Consider the following 20,028-nt stretch of genomic DNA (forward strand, 5'->3'; position numbering starts at 1 on the left):
GAGAAGCAGCTGGTAGCAGAGTGTTTGGAAAATGTTCAGAGTCTGGTCTCCTGGGTTCCCGACACCGACAGACTCGCCTGGTGAAGGGGGACGCTACGGGCCGCCTCGAGGTTAGAAGACAATCTGTTGAACAACCGGGCCGGTCTGCTTTCTCTGATGTCGCTCAGGAATAAGGAAATATACTGACGTAGAAACGTTAGAAACTAGAACCATAAGCTGTGCTGCTTCGCCAGAATCAGTTAAATTAAACTCTACAAATAACAAGTTTTCTCCATTTTCTATATCTGGGCTCAGACGGTCCTGGTCTCTGTGTGGTTTTTGTATTGGACAGATGTTTCCAGAGTTATATGTGACACTTAACAGCAGCTCCAGAGGATGTAAATTCCTCCTCAATGTGAACATACAGACAGTCAGTGTTCTTTATGGAAACCCCCTGCAGTCATGTCTGTGTGTCGTCTTGCAGTTCTGAGTTTATGAATACAACAAAGAAAATCATCATTTTTTTTTTTTTTTATAACTTCTTTAAAGTGCATGTTTGTATCAAGAGTTTAGGTCAGGTTTAAAGCGGAAATGGGATTAGGAAAAGTCCAAAAGGAGGACTTTAACTTAAACTTAAACCTAATGTTCAAAGTTAAAAAGGTCCAGGTACACCTTTATAGAAAGCTCCTACAGTTATATTTCTGTGTGTGTGTTCTTGTGTTAAGGGGTTATTTTAAGTATCATTGTCCTTGCAGGGATGGAAGACAATGGGTTAAAAAGGGAAAACTAAGCTTATCTCTCATGAGTTTCAGCCCCTCTATAAAGTGCATGTTTGTTTGGTGGTGATCATGTTCTAGGTTAAAGGTTCTACTCACTGTTATTTATTAAGTTGATGTTTTGTCACTTTGAATACCGTCTTTAAACAGTAAGAACTGAATTCGATTAAGTTCAAAACAAGGATCAATTCCTTGTCTTTCATTGAAGCACTACTTTAAAGAGCGTATCATGTTATCGGAGCAAGATTCAAACTGTACATCAAGCTACTGGGAGGCAGTAGCTCAGTCTGTGGGGACTGTTGAGATGGGTGCGGACCAAAATATGGAAGTCGGTCTGGTTGCTGGAGAGGTGCCAGGTCACTTCCCCGAGTACTGCCATTGTGCCACTGAGCACAGAATCAACAACAGTGTATAGCAGTGTGTAGTAGCCCCACTCTGACATCTCTCCACTGGTCCTGTTTGTGTAATTATATCTGTGTGTGAGAAGTATATCTCTCAATAACAGAGTGTAAAACCAGAATTCAAAGTTTAAGGAGTTACACTTTGTTATTTAGGAAACTCACCACACAACCGTTATGTCACAACAAAAAGCAAATGTCCTCACAGGAATAGGAAAGAATTAGTTAAATGTGCAAGAAACAGCTTGTTTTCCATGTTATTTGTCGCTTCTCACCTCAGGTTTGACATTTTGCTGGGTGCGACCTGAGGAAGCCAGAGGTGAAATGTGATGTTGGCTCACAATAAAGTGACAGTAAAGTAATTTTCAGTGTGCCAAAGATGATTTTCTCATTGCATGGTCCTGCAAACGACCGGCTAATGAGAAGGTAGGTTGGCTGTGGACGGGGTACCCTGTTGGTCATTTGGGTTAAATATGCATAAGCGTGCTTCTCTTTGATGCAGGTTCAGATTCAGGTTATTTTATTTGTACCTGTAGGTAAATTTGGTTGCAGGGAGAGTCACTTAATACAACACAGACAATACATAAAAACCTACAAAGTGCATTTGATCACTGCTTTAATTTGCATTTTTTTAAATGGGGTTTGGTTTAGGATTGACTATAAAAAAAAGTGAAATTGCGGACGAAGTTCAAAGTTACAGTTTAAAGGACTTACTCAGTTATTTACAGTTTAGTAAAAAATACCCTGCAGCAACGTCTGTGAGTGTTTTTTTATGTTTATGACTATAACATAAGTGCTCGCAGAAATAAGAGGTGTCAAAAGATAAGAGGGAGCTAAATCGCATGTTTTTGGTCTGGGATTGAAAATAGAAATTGGATAAGATTCAGGTGAGATGATGATGAAGTACAAGGTTCTGTTTCATGTTTAATATTTTATACACACACACACACACACACACACACACACACACACACACACACACACACACACACACACACACACACACACACACACACACACACACACACACACACACACACACACACACACACACACACACACACACACACACACACACACACACACACACACACACACACACACACACACACTCCTGGCTTCCCGCTTGTGTCATTATATCACCTGAATCACCTGTCTAGCACTCCACAGCCTGTTCTCCTATGAGTAAGAGCCTAATATCTACTTTATGGAGCTCTCCTACTGAGAGTTGCTTGTAGCACATCAAGGACCGGGGCTTTATATAATGTTAGAGGATGAGTAATGAGGCGGCATGATTTTTCCTGCGCTGCTCTGTAATGAATAACGGTGTCCTTCTGTGGGAGTTTGGGCTCGCCTTGGAAGCGATGATTATTTTAAATCAACAGAGAGCAGCAGGAGGTTCTCATCCCGGCGCCAAAAAGATGTTAACTTTGATTCACGGTGATGTGCAAAAAGCGAGAAAATGCTGTTAAGAGGGTAGAGTGTGTGTTGTGAGGAAGAACAGTCAAACGGGGCCAAAAGCAGGTAAAACTTTTTAAAAGAAGTTGTTTCCCGGCTGTCACTCATTTCCCTTCGGAAAACTTCTTTTCAAGTAAAGCCTGGTCCCACACTGAAAGACTTTTTTTTTAAATCTTCACAGATGTTGAGAATGTGAGAGACCCCACACACATGATGACAAATACTCAAAGATCTAACAGTTCCCATGTGTGAGGAGAGCAACGATGTGATCTAAACAGAAACACGAAACACAACCAGAAGCAAGTCCTGACTCTTAAAAACTCTCGCAGTTAACTTCACAGTAAAACAAACATGGCCGACAGACGTGAAGACTTTGGATTTGCTGCGGTGATTGTGCTTCCTTCTCCAGTTAGCTCGCTTCCCAATTGGCTATGCGCTTCACTTGACAATCAACAGCGGACGACGAGGACAGGAAGCGATCATTTTTGGACTTCTTTAAACTGAAAATTCAAAATGTCAAACTCTGGATAAAGACGTGGAGACGACGTGAACATGGACTGAACATGTAACAGAGCGAGCTGGAGGTGAGTAGGAATTTATTTGCTGCGGTCGTTGTGTTTGAAAGAAAAGAAACTAAACATTTTGTGTGTTTTAGCATTTACCGGATTATAGCAAACCATGAATTGGTGCTCTAAGAGTCTCTCTTCTTCTGACGCACTTAGCCGTAGTTTACAATCAAGAGATTGATCGGCAGCCAGACCAGATTAATTCTTCTGCTCCTCGATGGTAAAACAAGCAAATTCCAACCCTGAGATGACGACAAGCGTTCAATGATAATCCTGTTCTTGATACCTGAATCGAGGCTGAACAGCGACATCCATCATTTACTCAAAAGATCATTTCAAAGAGCCCGTTATTTTGTTTTACAGTCCTTTCATGTGTATTTCTGTGTGCTGTAGACGGGGTCTTTTGTTACCTGATGTTCTGCAGCCGTAGATCTCAAAGCGCATACAGATGCCTTGCTCCCAGGACATCGGGCGGACTCGGATGTAGCGAGCCAGAGTCTGTTTGGGGAGGTAGGCGAGAACCTCGTCCGTCGGGTTGTGGTTCCCCTGGAAGATCTGAACAACAGAAAGTACAGAAGAAGAAACATATTTAATCAGATTATAAAATCAGTAATTTTTCCACTGAAAAATGTCCACTCTCTCCCTCTGCTGTGTCATTGCTTTGCTGTCTGGGAACATTGCTGCTCTCCAACCCCAACACCACCCACCTGCAGGCCCGGACCGGGAGTTCAAAATATGATGTCACCGCTCCTCAATTTCTGCATGTGAAATCAAATCTGCGAGGACGGATGAGGTCGGCGCCTCGACCCAAAACAAACTATGTTCACCTGCTGCAATAAAAATATCAAGTAATGAAAATGTGAGTCGTCTGAGTGAACTGTGGCACCTGGTGTTGCCAGGATCATCCAACTTCCCCCCGTGTCTCCCCTGGCCACCCCTCTGGACACGCCCCTGGCTCTTGATTTTGCTGTTTTTAACATCTGTACTAAAACGACCACTGCTTCTGTTGCCATGGAAACAACACCACTATCCCTGTGATTAGCACCACTACTCTGTTTTCAAACCACAGCTGCTATTATTGCTATTAAAGGAAATGTTTTGCTCTATAAACCTGAAGTATTTATCACTACATCTGTGCCTCTACTACTACTGCTTGTTCTACTTTCAGCTTCTTCCCTCTGGGCGGAGGTTTTTTTAGTCCCATGGTGCCGAAACAAAGTGGTACAGGAACAGCTTTGTCCCCGCTGCTATTTCTAAACTAAACAAGCTGAAGCAATATTTGCTCTTGTACATATCTGATATTTATTTATTTATTTATTGAGGGCCTAAACTTGCTTTAAACCATGGCTTAACTCAACATGTTATATATTTAACTAATTGATATTTCTTCCTCATTCATGCATGTTCTGCTCCGACCTCCACCTCAGCAACAAGGAAGTGTGGACGAGGAGAAATCCTTCCTGCTTCTTATCCCATGTGCTCTTTTTGTAAAGCGTCTCGAGATAACACTTGTTATGAATTGACGCTATACAAATAATGATTGATTGATTGATGTGCCCTGATTGCAGAAACCGTTTTCTTTTAGTTTTTTTTCTGACATGTTGAATCAGCGTTGGCGGTCGGTGAGAGGAATGTCTCTGATTGGCTGTTCAGAGGTTTCATTTATCTCCATCTCTCCTCTCAGGTTCAGGAAAGCCCCTTGAGCATGCTGCTGTAGTCTCCATGCTTTCACCCATTAAGTGCGGTTTCTCCTTATTCGTCTCCTCCGCCTCTTCTTTTCTTTTTCCACTAAAAGACAAAGGGCTGACAACGCCAGCGCCATTTTTAACTTTTTATCAGACATTATTCTCCATTAGTAGACGACCTATAATACGAGTGGTGAGCGTCAGCGGTGTGAAAATTATCTTCTTGTATCATAACAACCAGCTACCGCCCCCTGCTGGCATGGAGAGTTATTTCCTCTCAAGCATGTGCAGAACGTACGTGGTGGTTGGCAGTCGGCTGTAGTCTTTGCGGTGTGTTCAAATGCAACTTTTTGGCCAAGACAAAAGGCGACGCGAGTAGTTCTTTGCCGTCTGCTTGGTGTGTCAGGACCTTAAGAGCTGATCCAACTTCTGAGCTTCAAATATAATGAGTTGTTTCTTCTAAGTTTCCCAGATTTAACAACATGGTAATTCTCTCATCATGAACGTATTGTGTACAGGCCTTTGAACTTGTTGCACATCTATCAGTAAGCTGCAGAATAAAAACCCTTCTGAGGCTTTCAACGCGTCTTTTCACCAGCGTCACTTTCAGACAAGAAGTCAGATGTTAAAAAACACTCAGATCAGAGATTCTGCCAAATGCTGCCAGCCTTTAAAAAAACAAAATAACACATTGATTCAGCCGCCCACACCTCTCTCTCCATTGATTACAATTCAGAGTCTTTCTCTGCTCATCGATATTAGCCATGTTGTGGGTTGTTACAGCACAAAGTGACTCATCATTACCTTCTGCTTTGAGCCCTCCTTCACGGTGACCCAGTCCTCTCCGGTGGAGCTCACGTCCACTTTGTACGAGCGGACGTGGTAGTGCTTCTTCGTCTCTTTGGAGATCGCTCCCTGTGTCCCGACGGCCGTGATGAACCGGAGGAATCCCAAATCCACCTGGAAAGACAGTAAACATGCTTAGATTGAAGGAAACGTCTTGATTTTCACAGTAAAAGAGAAACTTTGAATGCATTACTGACATAAAGAGCCACAAAGTATCATCCTGCAAATTCACCACTGTCTCGTATCATTATTCTCTTGAAGAGTATGGGAAACAACCTGCTCAGATCTCATTAATTATACTCTGATCGGTCCATAAGAAGACAGTGAAGAATCAGAGCAGGACGCTGGAGAGTTAGGCGCCCCCCCCCCCCCCCTTTCTTGTTGAGCCTGCCGCCTCTTCACCTCATAATAACTGAAGACCTTTTCAGGAAACATTATTCAGTAAACTCTAAACTAAGCTGCTGACAAACGTTGAAAGTCGTGAGTTTTTCTTCTTAGTCATTTTTCTCTTCCACTTAAACCCGATGAGACGAGCTGCTGACAGCCTGGAAATCGTCTTCATCATTTCAGTTCCTATTGTGTCTGTGATATGAAAACCCCTGGAGAGTTTTTTCTGGTAACAAAGTTTCAGCAAGAAGAAATGAAAATGAAAAAGGACACACTGATGAAATCCTTTTCTTCCTCACTTATGCCACCCAAGATGTGACCAGGTACTTATAATTCTGCTCTGGTTTCAGATTAAAAAACAGAAGCCGTTTTCAGAGTGCCGTTCTGCAAACGAGCCATACCGAAGCTCTGCTGTCATTACGTCTTTGTTCATTCATACTCAGGAATAATCCAATATAAATGTGAATACATAGCACGATAATGACTTTCTAAAAAAAAAAAAAAGAGTGAAGCCAAACTCCCCCTGGGTTTATTGTTCTCAGCTCTGTGTTCACACCGACAAAAGGGCGCTTCCTTCAGCTTGTTTGAGTTTCAAAGAGAGGCTCAAACATGTTTCATAAAAGCCCCCCGTGTCCCACCTTTTGGCCCTGCCACCACGTTGGGGAAAAGAGATGGCTCCGCCCACTCAGGGATGCTGTAGTCTAGAGCAGGGGTTCCCAAACTTTTCAGGTCGTGACCCCCAAAATAAGGGTGACAGAAACTGGGGACCCCTCATTGTTCTTTAAGGTGGTTAGTTAGGTATATAACGTAGTGACAGCCACGCACACACTAATAAACCTATCCAAAAACTAGGAACACAAAATAATACAACAGCCTAAAAACTCTAAAAAGTGTACACATTAATTTCACTTAATGATACCGTCTTATATGACATTGGACTACTTTTGTATATTTACAAAAATGGGTAAAAATATATACTTTTAAATGATTTTTAATTTTTTATGGAAGGCATCTCGTGACCCACCTTGGGGTCCTGACCCCCACTTTGGGAACCACTGGTCTAGAGTGTCGTCCCAAAAAAAACTGAAGGAGAACCAACAGACTATCCTAACAGAAGAAAAGGTTTTAATTGGTCCAAGACGCAAAGAGATAACAGCCAAATCGACTTGCAGACGATGCATATGGTCACTCGTCTTCTGCTCTCTGTCTCATGGAAACTTGCTGGTGAAACAGGATGGGCGGGGCGAGGGAAGTGTGGAGACAGGAGGGGAGGGGGGGGAGCTGAGGGAGGAAGGAGGTGTGTCTGAAGAGAGCATTGTATTGGTCTGAAAATCTGCTCTGAGAGTCGCACTGTAAGCCTTTAAATGTCTATCTGGAAGACGACTATTTGTTAGTCCAAGTTGATCGAGACAGTTAGGGCGGTTTAGAGTAGAGAGTGGATTTGGCTGAAGAGAAAACTCCTCTGATGGTCTCCAATGTGAGCCGGCTGTGTGGATCTTCAGAGGGGGGGGTTTGTGGTTTTAGGATGCGTTTAAAAGCCCCATTAACAACCCCCGATAATGTGTCTGTCTGCCCAGCGCCCATCAACCTCCAAACACAGGAACAAGTTTAGGTCAGCGTTTAAAACCTTTTATCACCACGGAGAGCGCAGAAATATAAGAGGGCAGCACTTTGGATTAAAAAATAAATAAAAATCCTGTGTATCCAAAAAACACCGTGTTTCCTTGTTTCTGACTGAACAATCTTTTCGTAGAAGAGGGCAGAGCGTGACGTGGGATTGAGGTCATGTGTTTAATGTAGGCCGGCTGTGTCAGGGGGTACATGTGAGGATTGAGCGACCGATGTCCAGAAGAGTCTGCTGTTCAGAGATACGAAGAAGTGTGTGTGACATCAGAACTCATTCAGAGCATACCAGGGAGTGTGTGAGAGTGAAACAGCTCAGGAGCAATTTTATGGCTGTCTGCCCGCATCACTAATGACTACTGTGTGACCTGTGTGTGTGTGTCTGTGTGTGTGAGTAACCTTCTAGACTTAGAGGTTGAGTTAGGCCAGCAGCAGATTTTACGAGAGGCTGAGAGTAACTAAGGATTCAATATTTAACAACCGGACTTAAAAGTAGAAACACTAGTAGCCCTAGTTCATACTCCAAAACTGCATGCCTTCATTTTTTAGATATTTTCTAGTTTTATAAACAAAAACATGAATCTTTTTCTTGGCGTAGTCTATCCAGTGCCGAGCAAAGTAAGCCTAGCTTAGCATAAAGATGATAAGCAGTAGGAAACAGCCAGTTTAACTCTCTCAAAGGTTTCATTTCCTGACTGTAACAAATTAAAAAAAAAAGAAAACTGTCAGACCACCATGACCAGAATGATGCTGATCATAAGAATACAACTTTATAGGTAAATGGACTTCAGCTTGGAGAACACTTTTCTAGTCTTCTGACCACTCAAAGTTATTTTACACCGCAGGTCACACCGACACATTCACACACTGATGGCAGAGGTTGCTGTGTAAAGTGACCATCAGAAGTAACTAATCCATTCATGTACATTCATACTCCAGCGATGAAGCAGTGGGAGTAATTCAGGGTTAAATGTCTCGCCCAAGGACACATCGGACATGTTGCTGCAGGAGCTGGGGATCGAACCCTCGACCTTCAGGTTGAGAGACGACAGACTCTACCAACTGAGCCCGCAGCCACAGGTGTGTCTGCCCTGATCATGTCTGCACTGGCATTTTGCATAAACAGGACTTGAAATTCATCTTTAAGGAAGTTTGTGCAAACTAAGTGAGAACAAAAGTCTCAGAATGAAGCTCTTCCGTTTTAGCCAGTGTTCAAAACAAACTAATTAATTGTCACAGCTTCAATCAGCCGACTTTTCTGCGCGGGGGAAGTTCCCACATTGATTGTGTTACTCCGCTGACTGGATACATTGTCTTGATCCTGATTGAGTTACAATTCCCAAGTTTACAAACTCACTTACAGAGCCACAAGTCTCAGGACACAAACTCGCCAGACATCCTGAAAATAGCCTCACAGAAAAAAAAAATCACTTTTGAGATGTTTTAATCCAGATTTTTTAACAACACACAGAGGGCTCAAACAGTCTTTAATTATTTGAATAAATCAGTGTAATCACGCTTATTTCATTCAAGTTCATGAATTGAGTTTTCAAAGCCTTTTTTTTAAAATAAGTCACTCCAAGTGAAATGATTTAGGGTGATATCAGAACATCTCGTGGCTTCACTTTTCCTCTGTTCTCTCTTGAAATGATGATCTAAGGGCTACTTTATAGATAACACAAAAAGAAGAGTTTTTCAGATGGCCAGGGCATTTTATCTCACGTTAGAGAAGAAGCGTCCAGAAACCAGGCGGATCAAAAAACGCTGGAAAAGAGAAAAGATAAGAAACAGGATGCTATCATCAAAGAGAGATAACAGAAAGCCTTACAGTGGTCTTTTTTTTAAAACTCAGATAATCGTTCACTGTCCACAAATACTGAGATATCAAATGAAAAATGATTCACTCTGACAGGATATATCTCCACAACTTCCTACAAACTGCATCACAGCATGAGGTGGATTTGATTTTAATAATAAGTGTGTAAATTAAGCAAGGGGGCAATTGCCCAGGGGCCCGAGATCTTTAGAGTCAATTTAAAGCAAAAAATCTGTTTAGATCTCGTTCTGCTTTAGCCTCTCTGCCGGTGTCACAGCAGTTTTTTCCCCACAGTACCACTGCATCCCCCTCCTCTGATTCTGTGGTAGTGTTGGTGGGTTTGGTGGGCAGCAGACTTCTGGAGGGGCTCTTGAAAGTTGCCGCCCTGGGGCACGTTGTTGTTGTGTTAATTTGGCCCCTGACTCATTCTGCCTTCCTCTTTACTTCCCATTCAGCTAAACAGAATCACTTGCTTGTTGAGTTTGGAGAATTATCAGCTGCGTACTAAAATAAACGTCCCCTCACTGTGTGGGTTGCTCTGTGATATACAGCATGGTGTGTAATTACGTTACCATGCAGACGCTGTGATGCTGTTACATGGGAAGGGACTGGACGAGGCCATTATTTAACTTCTCCCACTCTTTTCTTTTTTTTTTCAGGGAACAAGGGAAGAAAATAGCTTCTGGTGGGCTCTGTGCGGCCTCATGCGACTGACAGAGAGACCACTGGGAAAACATGTTTGGTGGGATCGCTCGCCCGGCGTTCCCAGCTGCGTCCTGAAATTCCCACGAGACGTGTCCCACACATTCTGTATGTGACGGAGACGTAGAAGTGATTTATTTAGGGTTCTTCTGGGAAACCACCTGAAGGAGATGCTGAATAAAGTCTGTTGCTCATTACTTAATTGGGTTTTAAAAATGAAATGAAGTTTTGTTATCCCTCGTTAGACGTTATTTTTGGACACGAGTAATCGAACCAAAAGTGATATTTTGATGAGTTAAAAAAATGATACGGGAAAAAGTCAAATTTTTAAAGCTTCATTCAGACTGTCGTTTAAAGCCCTGATAAAATCGGCCCTTTGGCGCTTGATGGGCGTTTACCGTTTTATGGCGGTTGGGATATTATTTTATTTTGTTTTCCCTCCTTTTTGCTGCAGGTTATGCAATAGGTGAAGTAGTCTCAATGAATGCACCTGATTGGATAGCTAGTTTGGGGGTAGCTATGCCGGAGCCCTTCTCGAGACGCGCTGCAAAGATCCCAAAATGCATTGCGCGACTGCCTCGCCGGCTCTCCATAGGCAATGAATGGAAAGCGTTGAGACGCTGTAACACAACCCTCAAGAATAATCTTGATCTATAAAAATCACTTCAGTTTGTGTGACAAAAAAAACGACTCCAACGATTCAGGGGAGGAAATCAAAACCCGAATCAACAAGACAAGAAATAGTTGAAGCTCTGTGTTACACATCTGCAGCTACTTTGATTAACTCCATTTTTGCTGACGCCAACATTCAAGGGGCCAAAAGCGTCGGTATAGTTTGAAGTTGTAGCCTCTGATTTGTGAGGATTTGCTTCATCGTATTACAGCAGTGTACTTCGGGTTATGAGGCACAAAATGAGTTCTAAGATCATCTCTTTTTCAAAGGTTGGACTTAAAGAAGGTCAATGCTTTGTCCTCAGTTTAAATAAGAATCCCCCTCAGCTCTTACAGTGTACACCACTGACCAGCTGTTACAGTTGTTACATGTTTGTCTTCAGCGGGGCGGTCCAAGCTCCATTCTCCAGACTTCCTCCTCCAAACGATGAAGGCTAATTGTTCTACCATCTCCTAATTACTCAACACATGGCGGCGCCTACATTTATACCGCAGAAAAAAGTCACACTCAGGGCTTTTTTTTTTTTTTTTCTTTAAATGAAGGAAACAAACTGCAGGAAGGGAACGAAATTCAGTGGAGTGTGTCTAAAGGAGATTGAACAGAAAACAGTCCAGCTTCCTGCCAAAACAGGATACTGCCTTAGCACTGATAGTAAAAAGAAAGAACCTCAGCTACTTTACTGTCAACAGAGGTTTCAGTGTTTACTCAAGAAAGGGCTGTTCTGTTGGGGATGCCGAGGCTGGAATGAGGAAGAAAAAGTTCTCACAGTGTGATCTTTTCTCTATTATTAAATAACTTTTATACCGCTCGTGGAAGGAGTCGCCTCACAGGCATGAATGACTAGCGGTTGTGCAACTTTTTAAAAATTAATCTGACGTAGAATTATGTTCATTTCTGCATCAACTTGCTTTGTTTTGTCTGAACCACTCTTCCAACATTATTCTAAATTGATTCATAATCTCTGTTAGCAACGATATCAATCCCAGTTTAGTGTTCTGACATTGTAAGTTGTTTATTAACTAGAGTTGCTGTTGCCATGTTTTTTCATGGCGGCGGCTGGAGAAGCTAACTATTAAAGACACTTCTTTTATAAATACGACTGCCTGTGCCTATTTCTAGTGTCACATGTCAAGTGTCACATAGGACTTAATGCATCTATCCATTGCAGGCGACAAGTAAGAGCTGAATGCAGCGTACTTTTACACAACTTTTCCCGTCTTGTTTGAAAATCATGAAAGGCGTTTCTCTTATCGAAGCCTATCCCAAATAAAGGCAGGGTGATTTCATAGACTGAAGTAAATAAAAGCCTTAATAGAAGTTTTACAGTAACCAAATTTTTGCCGTTTCTTAAGATAATATGATCACTTGGAGTCAGAGCCATGCTAGAGACAATGTTGTTTGTGATTGGTATCTGTTGAACAGCTGTTTTAGGGAAGGTCATTTTTTTTTTTTTTTGACTGTGTTTGGTCCAGTGTTTCTGAAACCTACATAATTTGGCATGACATCATCCCTATTAGAGCATTAGGGTAGCTTTCTCATGACTTTTAAACCTTGAAAAGTGCCTAAGCTCATTGTTTGAATCCAAAGTTTAACTTCTGTTGGTCTAACTTTCTTTAAGCAGCCTTGAGGTTCTTTTTTTTTTTCTATCCCAGACAAATTACATAAGCTAATTAAAGAGCTAAACCTCGCAGATCTCGGGTAAAGCCTTTAAATTCTTGCCGGAAAACAAAATGTTTTTATTTGGACTTATTGCGTAATTATGTATCAGCTTTGTGACTGAAACAACAGAAGATAAAACCTCATTACTGTGAAATGACTCATTGGTATTGATGAAAGAAGACGGGGTTTTATTCCTCATTCTTTCTTTTTAGTATAGCCTCGAGGTTTTCAGACTAATTACATCTACTTTGTTCGGGGCTTTTTTCACTTTGACGAATGACATAACTCTGATTTAATCACTTTTTGTCTCTCCGCTCATTGCATAAGAAATTAGATTCACGATTAAAACAACACAAAAACACCAGACTTCTTTCATTAAAACTGGAAAACCAAAGAAAACTCAGACATTTCCTCACACATTGATCTCCATCTTTTTTTTAAAGGTCTGATCTGTGTTGAGCTTTCTTCGGGTTATTGACATTTCCGGGGGTTTGGGAGTCAACTGTTTGATTCCCCCAGAGGTCTGCTCTGGATATTGAGACCGTTTAACGCTCTCTGGAGGATCTTTTGTCTTTCGGGTTTCCCTCCTGGCCCGCAGCTTCAACAACACAAGGCCCCTAAATGTGTTCTCCAGATGCTCGTCGCTGAGCTCTTCCTGGTGGCGTCAAACAGATCCTCAAGACAAACGGTGCTGTGGTATATAAATACCTTTAAGTCAGGAGGGGAAGGAAGCCTTTCCTGGGCTTACATCATGGGATTCAATAACAAGACAATTTACTACAACCTGTAAGGATGCACCAACACATATGACAAATATCTATTTTTATCTACCTGATCAGATTTTGATTTTTAAGGATTGATTGTTTGACTTGTTCTTCATTTGTTAACGCCGCTCAGTTTGTTGAATAATTAAGACATCACTTTTTTAACATTCCTTTTTCTCATGTGAGTCTCTGATGTTTCCTTTAACTTTCATAAAAAGCTCATGTTTGGTGCAAGCTCCTACTTCTAAAGATCGACTAAGTTTGGGCTTTTCTAAACACATTTTGAATAATGCTCTTTGCATCTGATCAGATTTTGAGAATTTTTAAAGTCAGTATTTTTACTTGTGTTTACTTGAGTCAGATTGCTTTGAACTTTGAATTCCTACATACTTTTATTTGAGATGCTCAAGTTGTGAAGCATCTCTACTTCTTTTATCCCCCTCTCCAAAGAAAACCGGGTTTACCGAGCCACATTTGAAAGTATTTCTTTAGATTTTTAACATTTTTAAAGTCAGTGTTTCTTCTTTGGCATGTTTGAGATACAGACGGAATAATTTAAAAAATCACATTTTTGCACTAGTTTTAGTTTGAACTGCTCCAAAAAATATAGATGAAAAAAATGCTCCTCCTGGACTCATCGCCATCAGAAGTGAACACTCAGTACAGGGTGTAATGTCTGCGTTTACTGCTTGTACCTACACTGCAAGCTACCACACGCTAACACAGGCTAACCGTCGGTGTTTGGCACCTGCCTGTCCAGCAGAAAGCAGGCCAACTCTGGTCATCGGGTGGAAACCGACACAAGGTTCACCCTCGTTTTGGAACGAGCTTCTGCTCAGCGTTTTGCCCCAAAATGATCACATTTTTGGTTTAATCGTATCCAATAGATGATCCACTCCTAAACTCACCTGCGGGCTGTCATTGGCTGTGGGAAACATACCAGCTCCCCACCCAGCAACATCCAGTGTCAACCAATACAAACCAAAACATGCAAATCCAGGCAGAGGACAGAGCTTCTGCAGACACAGTCACCACATGTATGGAGGCCGATAAGTGATTACTGAGCAGCAGTTAAGCGTGCGCACTAACCACTTGGCTACTGGCGCCCCTTAATTTCAGATAGTAACACTTTCTTGCCAGAATTTGACAAAACAAATGTGGATAATAGATATGGAGTTTTTCCATTTGGTTGCAGAAATCCAGCCTGCTGATAAAGTGAGTCACTACTGTGCAAAAAAAAAAAGATGACAGATTTATCATAAAGAGAGATAATGAGTTCACAGTGCCGCGGTGTAAATCGCCACCGGGGTAACATCTCCCTGACAACATCATAAATAGTAACCTGGCAACAGTATTAATATGGTATATGGTATTAATATGAATGCCTTCAAATGAATAATAGATGTTTTTGCAATGGAGAAGGCCGGCGTGCAAGAATTAACTAAGTCATAATTGTCTTCTCAAGTAAGATGGATGGCGGGCCGTAAGGCACACGAGGCGTTGCAGAGCGGGGCCATGTGCGCACCACACTTAATCAAATAACATGTTCACAGAAAACAACCAGTCATAACTCAGAGATGCCTCACATAATCTGAGCTTCTGATTCTGATGATATAAAACACTGGGCTGATGTTTCTTCAGGAGGGTCAGACAACAAAGCTTTCGATTGAAACCAAACAAATCTGTCCTCACAAAACAAACCAGCTAGCTACTCTCAGGCCTTAGGCGGTTGAAGATCTACTGCTGCAGATCTCATGACTGGTTTTGAACAGGGAGTGTGTCCTACAATATCTACTGTCAGTGTGTTTTTAAGGAAAACACTGGAGCACTATAGCTCAATACGGAGATCCACACACTACAAGGTTCGGATTCTGAGAACTGAGCATTTAAACACTGTGCTCCAATTAAAGGTGTACAGAAAGTCTAGACTTCTAGGTTTTATTTCAGGCCTCAAAACATTCAAACTTAGACCGACCTACATCAGCATTTATTTCAAGGCAATGAAGGGACGTTTTCACACCTATAGTTTGTCTGCTCTGGACTGAATCGTGGACCAATTTGTTGCATTGTTGCTCAAGTTTGGTCTGTGTTCAACCCGGGATTATTTACAAGCAGAAGATTGAAGGATCTATCAGGTAACACACCTAACACCATGCCATGGTGAATGGAAAGGGCTCATGGTGGTTGCTTCCTGCAGGTTCAGCTGTTTGGTCTGCACCAGGGTTAGGTGGGAAACGCCCTTAATCACTTCTTAATTATTTCTAAAACAATATTTAAAAAGAAGATTATGAAAGTCTCAGGGTTCTTAGAGCCTGGCAATGCTAAAAGAAATCCTTTACAAAACATCACTTTTACATTGACGACATTGAAGCGTAACCGACTGGAAAATACAACCTCAGCTTCCTTCATCAACCCGTTGAACTCCACTTTCATATTATTTCTTCCCAGTGGGCTCAGCTGTGGTCCGGTAGCTAAAAAGCGTCCCCAGACAGACAATAGAGAGCCGCTGCTACTAATTTGGCACAGAGGTCGTCTTCCTGTGTACTTCCTGTTGTAACCCCCACAGGAAGGAAGTGGGGGTCTGTTCTTAGTGCGTGGGGGCATTGTGAGTTTTTTCCTCTATGAGTTCCTGTCCTGGACAATGGGACAGTCGAGTCGCACCTTACAGGTCGATCTGAGAGAGAGCGATCTCAACTGTAGGTTAGCCTTCACTGATCCAAACAGTATTTAGAGAGGCAATGTGCTCGTAGTTCACAAAGCCTAACTATAAGTGAATAAGGATTTAAAAAGACCTGAAGCTTTGGTACATTGCCATCCTGTTATGTTGGATAATTTGGCATTAGGAGGAAGAAAACATTTCTCTGTTGTTCCAGTGACTTTAACTTCTGGAAAGTCAGTCAGCTAGCAGCTACGAAGCCTGAGACTAGCTCTGTTGGAAAGTAACAAGCTAGCTGTAATTCATAAAATGACTTTACTGTATCATCAGACATTAAAGAAACATGCTATGTTGAAGGGCTAGCTTCTCTGAATGCAGCAGTCAGTATGTCCTCCTTCTAAGTTTCATTTCCGGTGTGGAATGGTTTGTTTTTTGTTTTGACCAGAGAAGTAGGCGACACAGCCGTTTTGCCCCTCGCCCCCTCGGTTTACCAGGCAAACGGCAAACCAGCAGGTGTTGCAGCGATGGAAGCGGGCATGCAAACTGGTTCAGATAGAAGTGATTGTACCCGACCTAAAAAGCCTCTGCATGTTTCTAATAAGCTCCACGAGCAGAAACGTGCTCAAACTAGGATCAATATTGGAGATGCTTTTTGAAAAATGGAGAGAGGTTAGAACACAGAAAGGTTTACAGACCCATGCAGAGCTGGATAAACACTGAAGCTTCAGAGTCCACCACATGGTAACCTGTGTGAGCATCGACTCTAGAGAGGAGGGGGGGGGGGCGGGGGAAGAAAGCTCTCTGCAATGTTTTGAATTTGGACTGCAGTACTAGCTTTAAACACTAGGTGTCAGAGTTACATACTGCTCCTTTAAATGTTAGTGCTATTTTTACAAAACAATGTATTGATAAACTTTCCCCAAAAAAGTTCCCTGATATACAAACTGTAATATATTGTAGTCACAATAACAACAAACACAGTTGTGTTCGTGCATACTGAATGTAGTCTAAGTGTTGCAGGTCTAGAACTGTATTCTACATTGTAGGTTATTTAACCACAGATATTATGTGAGATGCTGAAAGTCACATCTTCTGCACTGAGAATTGTATTACTGCCTGAATAATCACATGACATTAGAAGAGTGCAAATACACTGAATATAACATGCTTGATAAAAGAGTTGTTTTGCGTCCTCCAACTTCTATGACATCTTAAACCTGAACAGGAGTGAGTCTAACAAACTGAAATCATTAAGAAGCAAATGAAAATGTTGAATATGTTTAAAGAAATCCACCACAGGGCTGATTTATTTCCACATTCAGTGATTGCAGGCTGCTACGTTAGATTTCACAGCGAATAAAGGAAATGTCAACTGCGCTTGAGAGGCAGATTTCAATAAATAATGCATGTTGGCTTATTTTTTTTTCTTGCTTTTTTTGGGTCCCTTTTACGTGCAGAGAAGTGGTACAAATGAGCGAACAATATTCAGACCAGATGTGAGCGAGATCTCGGCGGTGCAGTCGGGTTCAACGAGAGGAACACAGTGAGCATACATGCGTTATGAGCTCAGACTCGGAAATGAGGAGCAATGTGACACAATTTTCAGTTTTTCTAATCGAGTTTGACCTCAAGGATTCACCACAGGATAAAAAAAACTCTGGATTTCTAATGCGAGCGAACATGTCTGACCTGTATCCACTCCCTGACGGTGTCGTCGGAGGGCGTCCAGCCGTTCTCCTGGTAGTTGAGGCGTGATCGTTCGGGGGACCAGTTGGAGTTGTACTGGGAGGAGGCCGTGATCCGCTCGGAGGAAATTTCTCCTGACTCCATTCCCAGCGGCTCCAGACAAGCGAATTCTGCAAAAGACAGAAAAACTCCATTAGTAGAAGTTGCAGAGGCGGCATCAGCCATAGGACAGCAGGCGCTTTGGTCAAGGATGTGGATTTAAGTGATCATTTATTCATCACAGGAGAGGCAGTGATGTTACACTGAATATCAGCACTGATGGGATCTCGATTCTATGCAGCAAATAGTAGTAAGAAGTAAGAAACTTAACTAGTTCTTCAACTTAAAGCTCCTGTTTTTGTGTCCTTAAAAGGATGGCAATAAAGTTTGAAAAAGGTAAATGATGAGTTATTGCTTTTAAATTAAAAGCAGCATCATTCCTATTCACATTAATAGTCAGGTCAAAAGAGAAATGTTTGTATTCAAAATGATTGTAAATGTTCCTTTATTACAAACAGGACAGGTTTATTACACACATCATTAGCTGAATGAACTGGATTTTGGTGTTTTGCTCATCGTGTTGTCGCCGTTAATGGCTGAATTCATCATCGACCTCCGCGCTTTGTGCTCTGAAGGGGACTCCAAGTTAAAGTCACAAGTCTGTGTTGGAGGAGAAAAAGCTCATTTTTTTTGGTCTGTGAGTCATGCAGGGAAACAAGTGAGCACTGTGGGTAAAGTATCACTCAGACGCTGTGAAGTGTTCGTCCCTGTCACCCTGCTGGTTCTCTCAGTCACAGAAGTGCGGGGAGTCGTTTCAAATGGCTCCCGTGGCGACACTTCAGAGGCTGTTTGGTGACACGGGCCTTTGTACAGTATTCATACATTTACACACTGAATCCGTGTGCAGACATTTACGGCTGAAAAACGCAGAATTTATCACCGGATCTGTGAAGTGATCCCCCTCTGTACCGTCTTCAGAGGTAGTATCAGAGGCGAGATGGTTTCAGCTGAGCCAGGGAGGGAGCACAGCGCTGTGTGCGTGCATGTCTGACTGTGTGTGTATGTGGAGCCCCCCCCCCGCTGTGCCGTGTTTCCGCAATGTGAATTCACAGACTTGACAACACTTTTATACTGTTGAGGAAACAACATGAACGTACAAAGACGTGATGACGGCTCCGCTTAGTGATGGCACTTTTGCAAAAAAAAAAAAAAACTCCTTTGTATTTAGATTTGGACATACCAAATATTTTAACAAAAATGCCTTGAGTAGTTTTTGCTAATGCGAGAAACAATGTCTTTAAAATCTATTAATTTTTTCAATCTTTTCATTTGAACCATGGAATGACATCACAGCTTGGCTCAGACCCCAAGTTAGCGGGTTCTGTCTTTCAGACGTTAAATGCAAAGCAGGCAAACTCAAATATCCGTCCAAATTTACACACTGGATATCCAATCATAAATATTGAACATTTGTTTAATATTTACGATATGAAATGTTCTTCTGAGCTTATCGGATCACTCTAAACACACCTCACACCACAGGACAATCTGTCAAGATAACCTTTAGAACGATCAACAAATCTTGACTTTTTTCGGTTTTGTCAGAAGCTCAAAATCAGCCGGATTATCTTGCAGCATGTACCCGGCTTGAACCGTATACTTTCACTCTGACTGATAAATAAGACTCTCCTCTGAGGATAGACTTTCCACACTCTGCTGGGCTCAGGAAACCCGTATCAAAACAGCTTTTCAGCAAATTCTAAATACCCGTCTGCATCTCTGAGGCGGCGGTGTCCATTCTGTAACAGCAGGGGAGCACGGGGAAGGAAGAGGGAGTGGGGGGAGTAAAGGAAACTTGAGTGTTTGTGTGCGTGTGGGAGGGCTGTCTGGAGACACAAGGTCTGCCAGACTGACACAAACACACTTACATCATTCAGAGTTCCACAAATAAATTAGTGGGAGAAAGTTTGCTTGCAACATCGTCGAATGACCGCGGCGACTCGATTTACGGCGCTCGTCATCGATGTTGTTTCCTTGACGAAATCTGGACCCACATCTTTGTTTTCAGAGATTTTTTTTAACTTTATCTTTCCAGTTAGGTTAAACATTAAACACCATCCTGTTGATACACCAATATATTCTCTTGCATTTCGGTTCCCTAAGCCGACAGTGGATAAGCTTTTCTCATTTTTATTCATGAGACAACCTCCGGGTCTCCCTCACAGCAGGCGTGAAGGACAAACTTCAACCCCGTCACTGTACCTCTCCTTTCACAAACTACAAGAAAAGGATGTACACTGACGCCCCCACCGATC

General features: G+C 42.1%; 2 protein-coding genes across 2 annotated transcripts in view; one reads left to right on the forward strand and one right to left on the reverse strand.

Moving 5' to 3' along the window:
* Positions 1–20,028, forward strand: part of LOC132979539 (contactin-associated protein-like 4) — a 340,781-nt gene that overhangs the window by 305,490 nt on the left and 15,263 nt on the right. The gene's annotated exons all lie outside the window — the stretch shown is intronic.
* Positions 1–20,028, reverse strand: part of LOC132979540 (neuropilin-1a-like) — a 100,152-nt gene that overhangs the window by 27,335 nt on the left and 52,789 nt on the right. The window contains exons 6-8 of the mRNA XM_061045431.1: positions 17,678–17,844; positions 5,667–5,822; positions 3,588–3,732 (exon numbers count right to left, since the gene is read on the reverse strand). Of these exons, the coding sequence (XP_060901414.1) occupies positions 3,588–3,732; positions 5,667–5,822; positions 17,678–17,844 (468 nt within the window). The remainder of the gene's footprint in view (positions 1–3,587; positions 3,733–5,666; positions 5,823–17,677; positions 17,845–20,028) is intronic.

The sequence above is a fragment of the Labrus mixtus genome, chromosome 8 (assembly GCF_963584025.1).
Source record: "Labrus mixtus chromosome 8, fLabMix1.1, whole genome shotgun sequence".
NCBI classification, from domain to species: domain Eukaryota; kingdom Metazoa; phylum Chordata; class Actinopteri; order Labriformes; family Labridae; genus Labrus; species Labrus mixtus.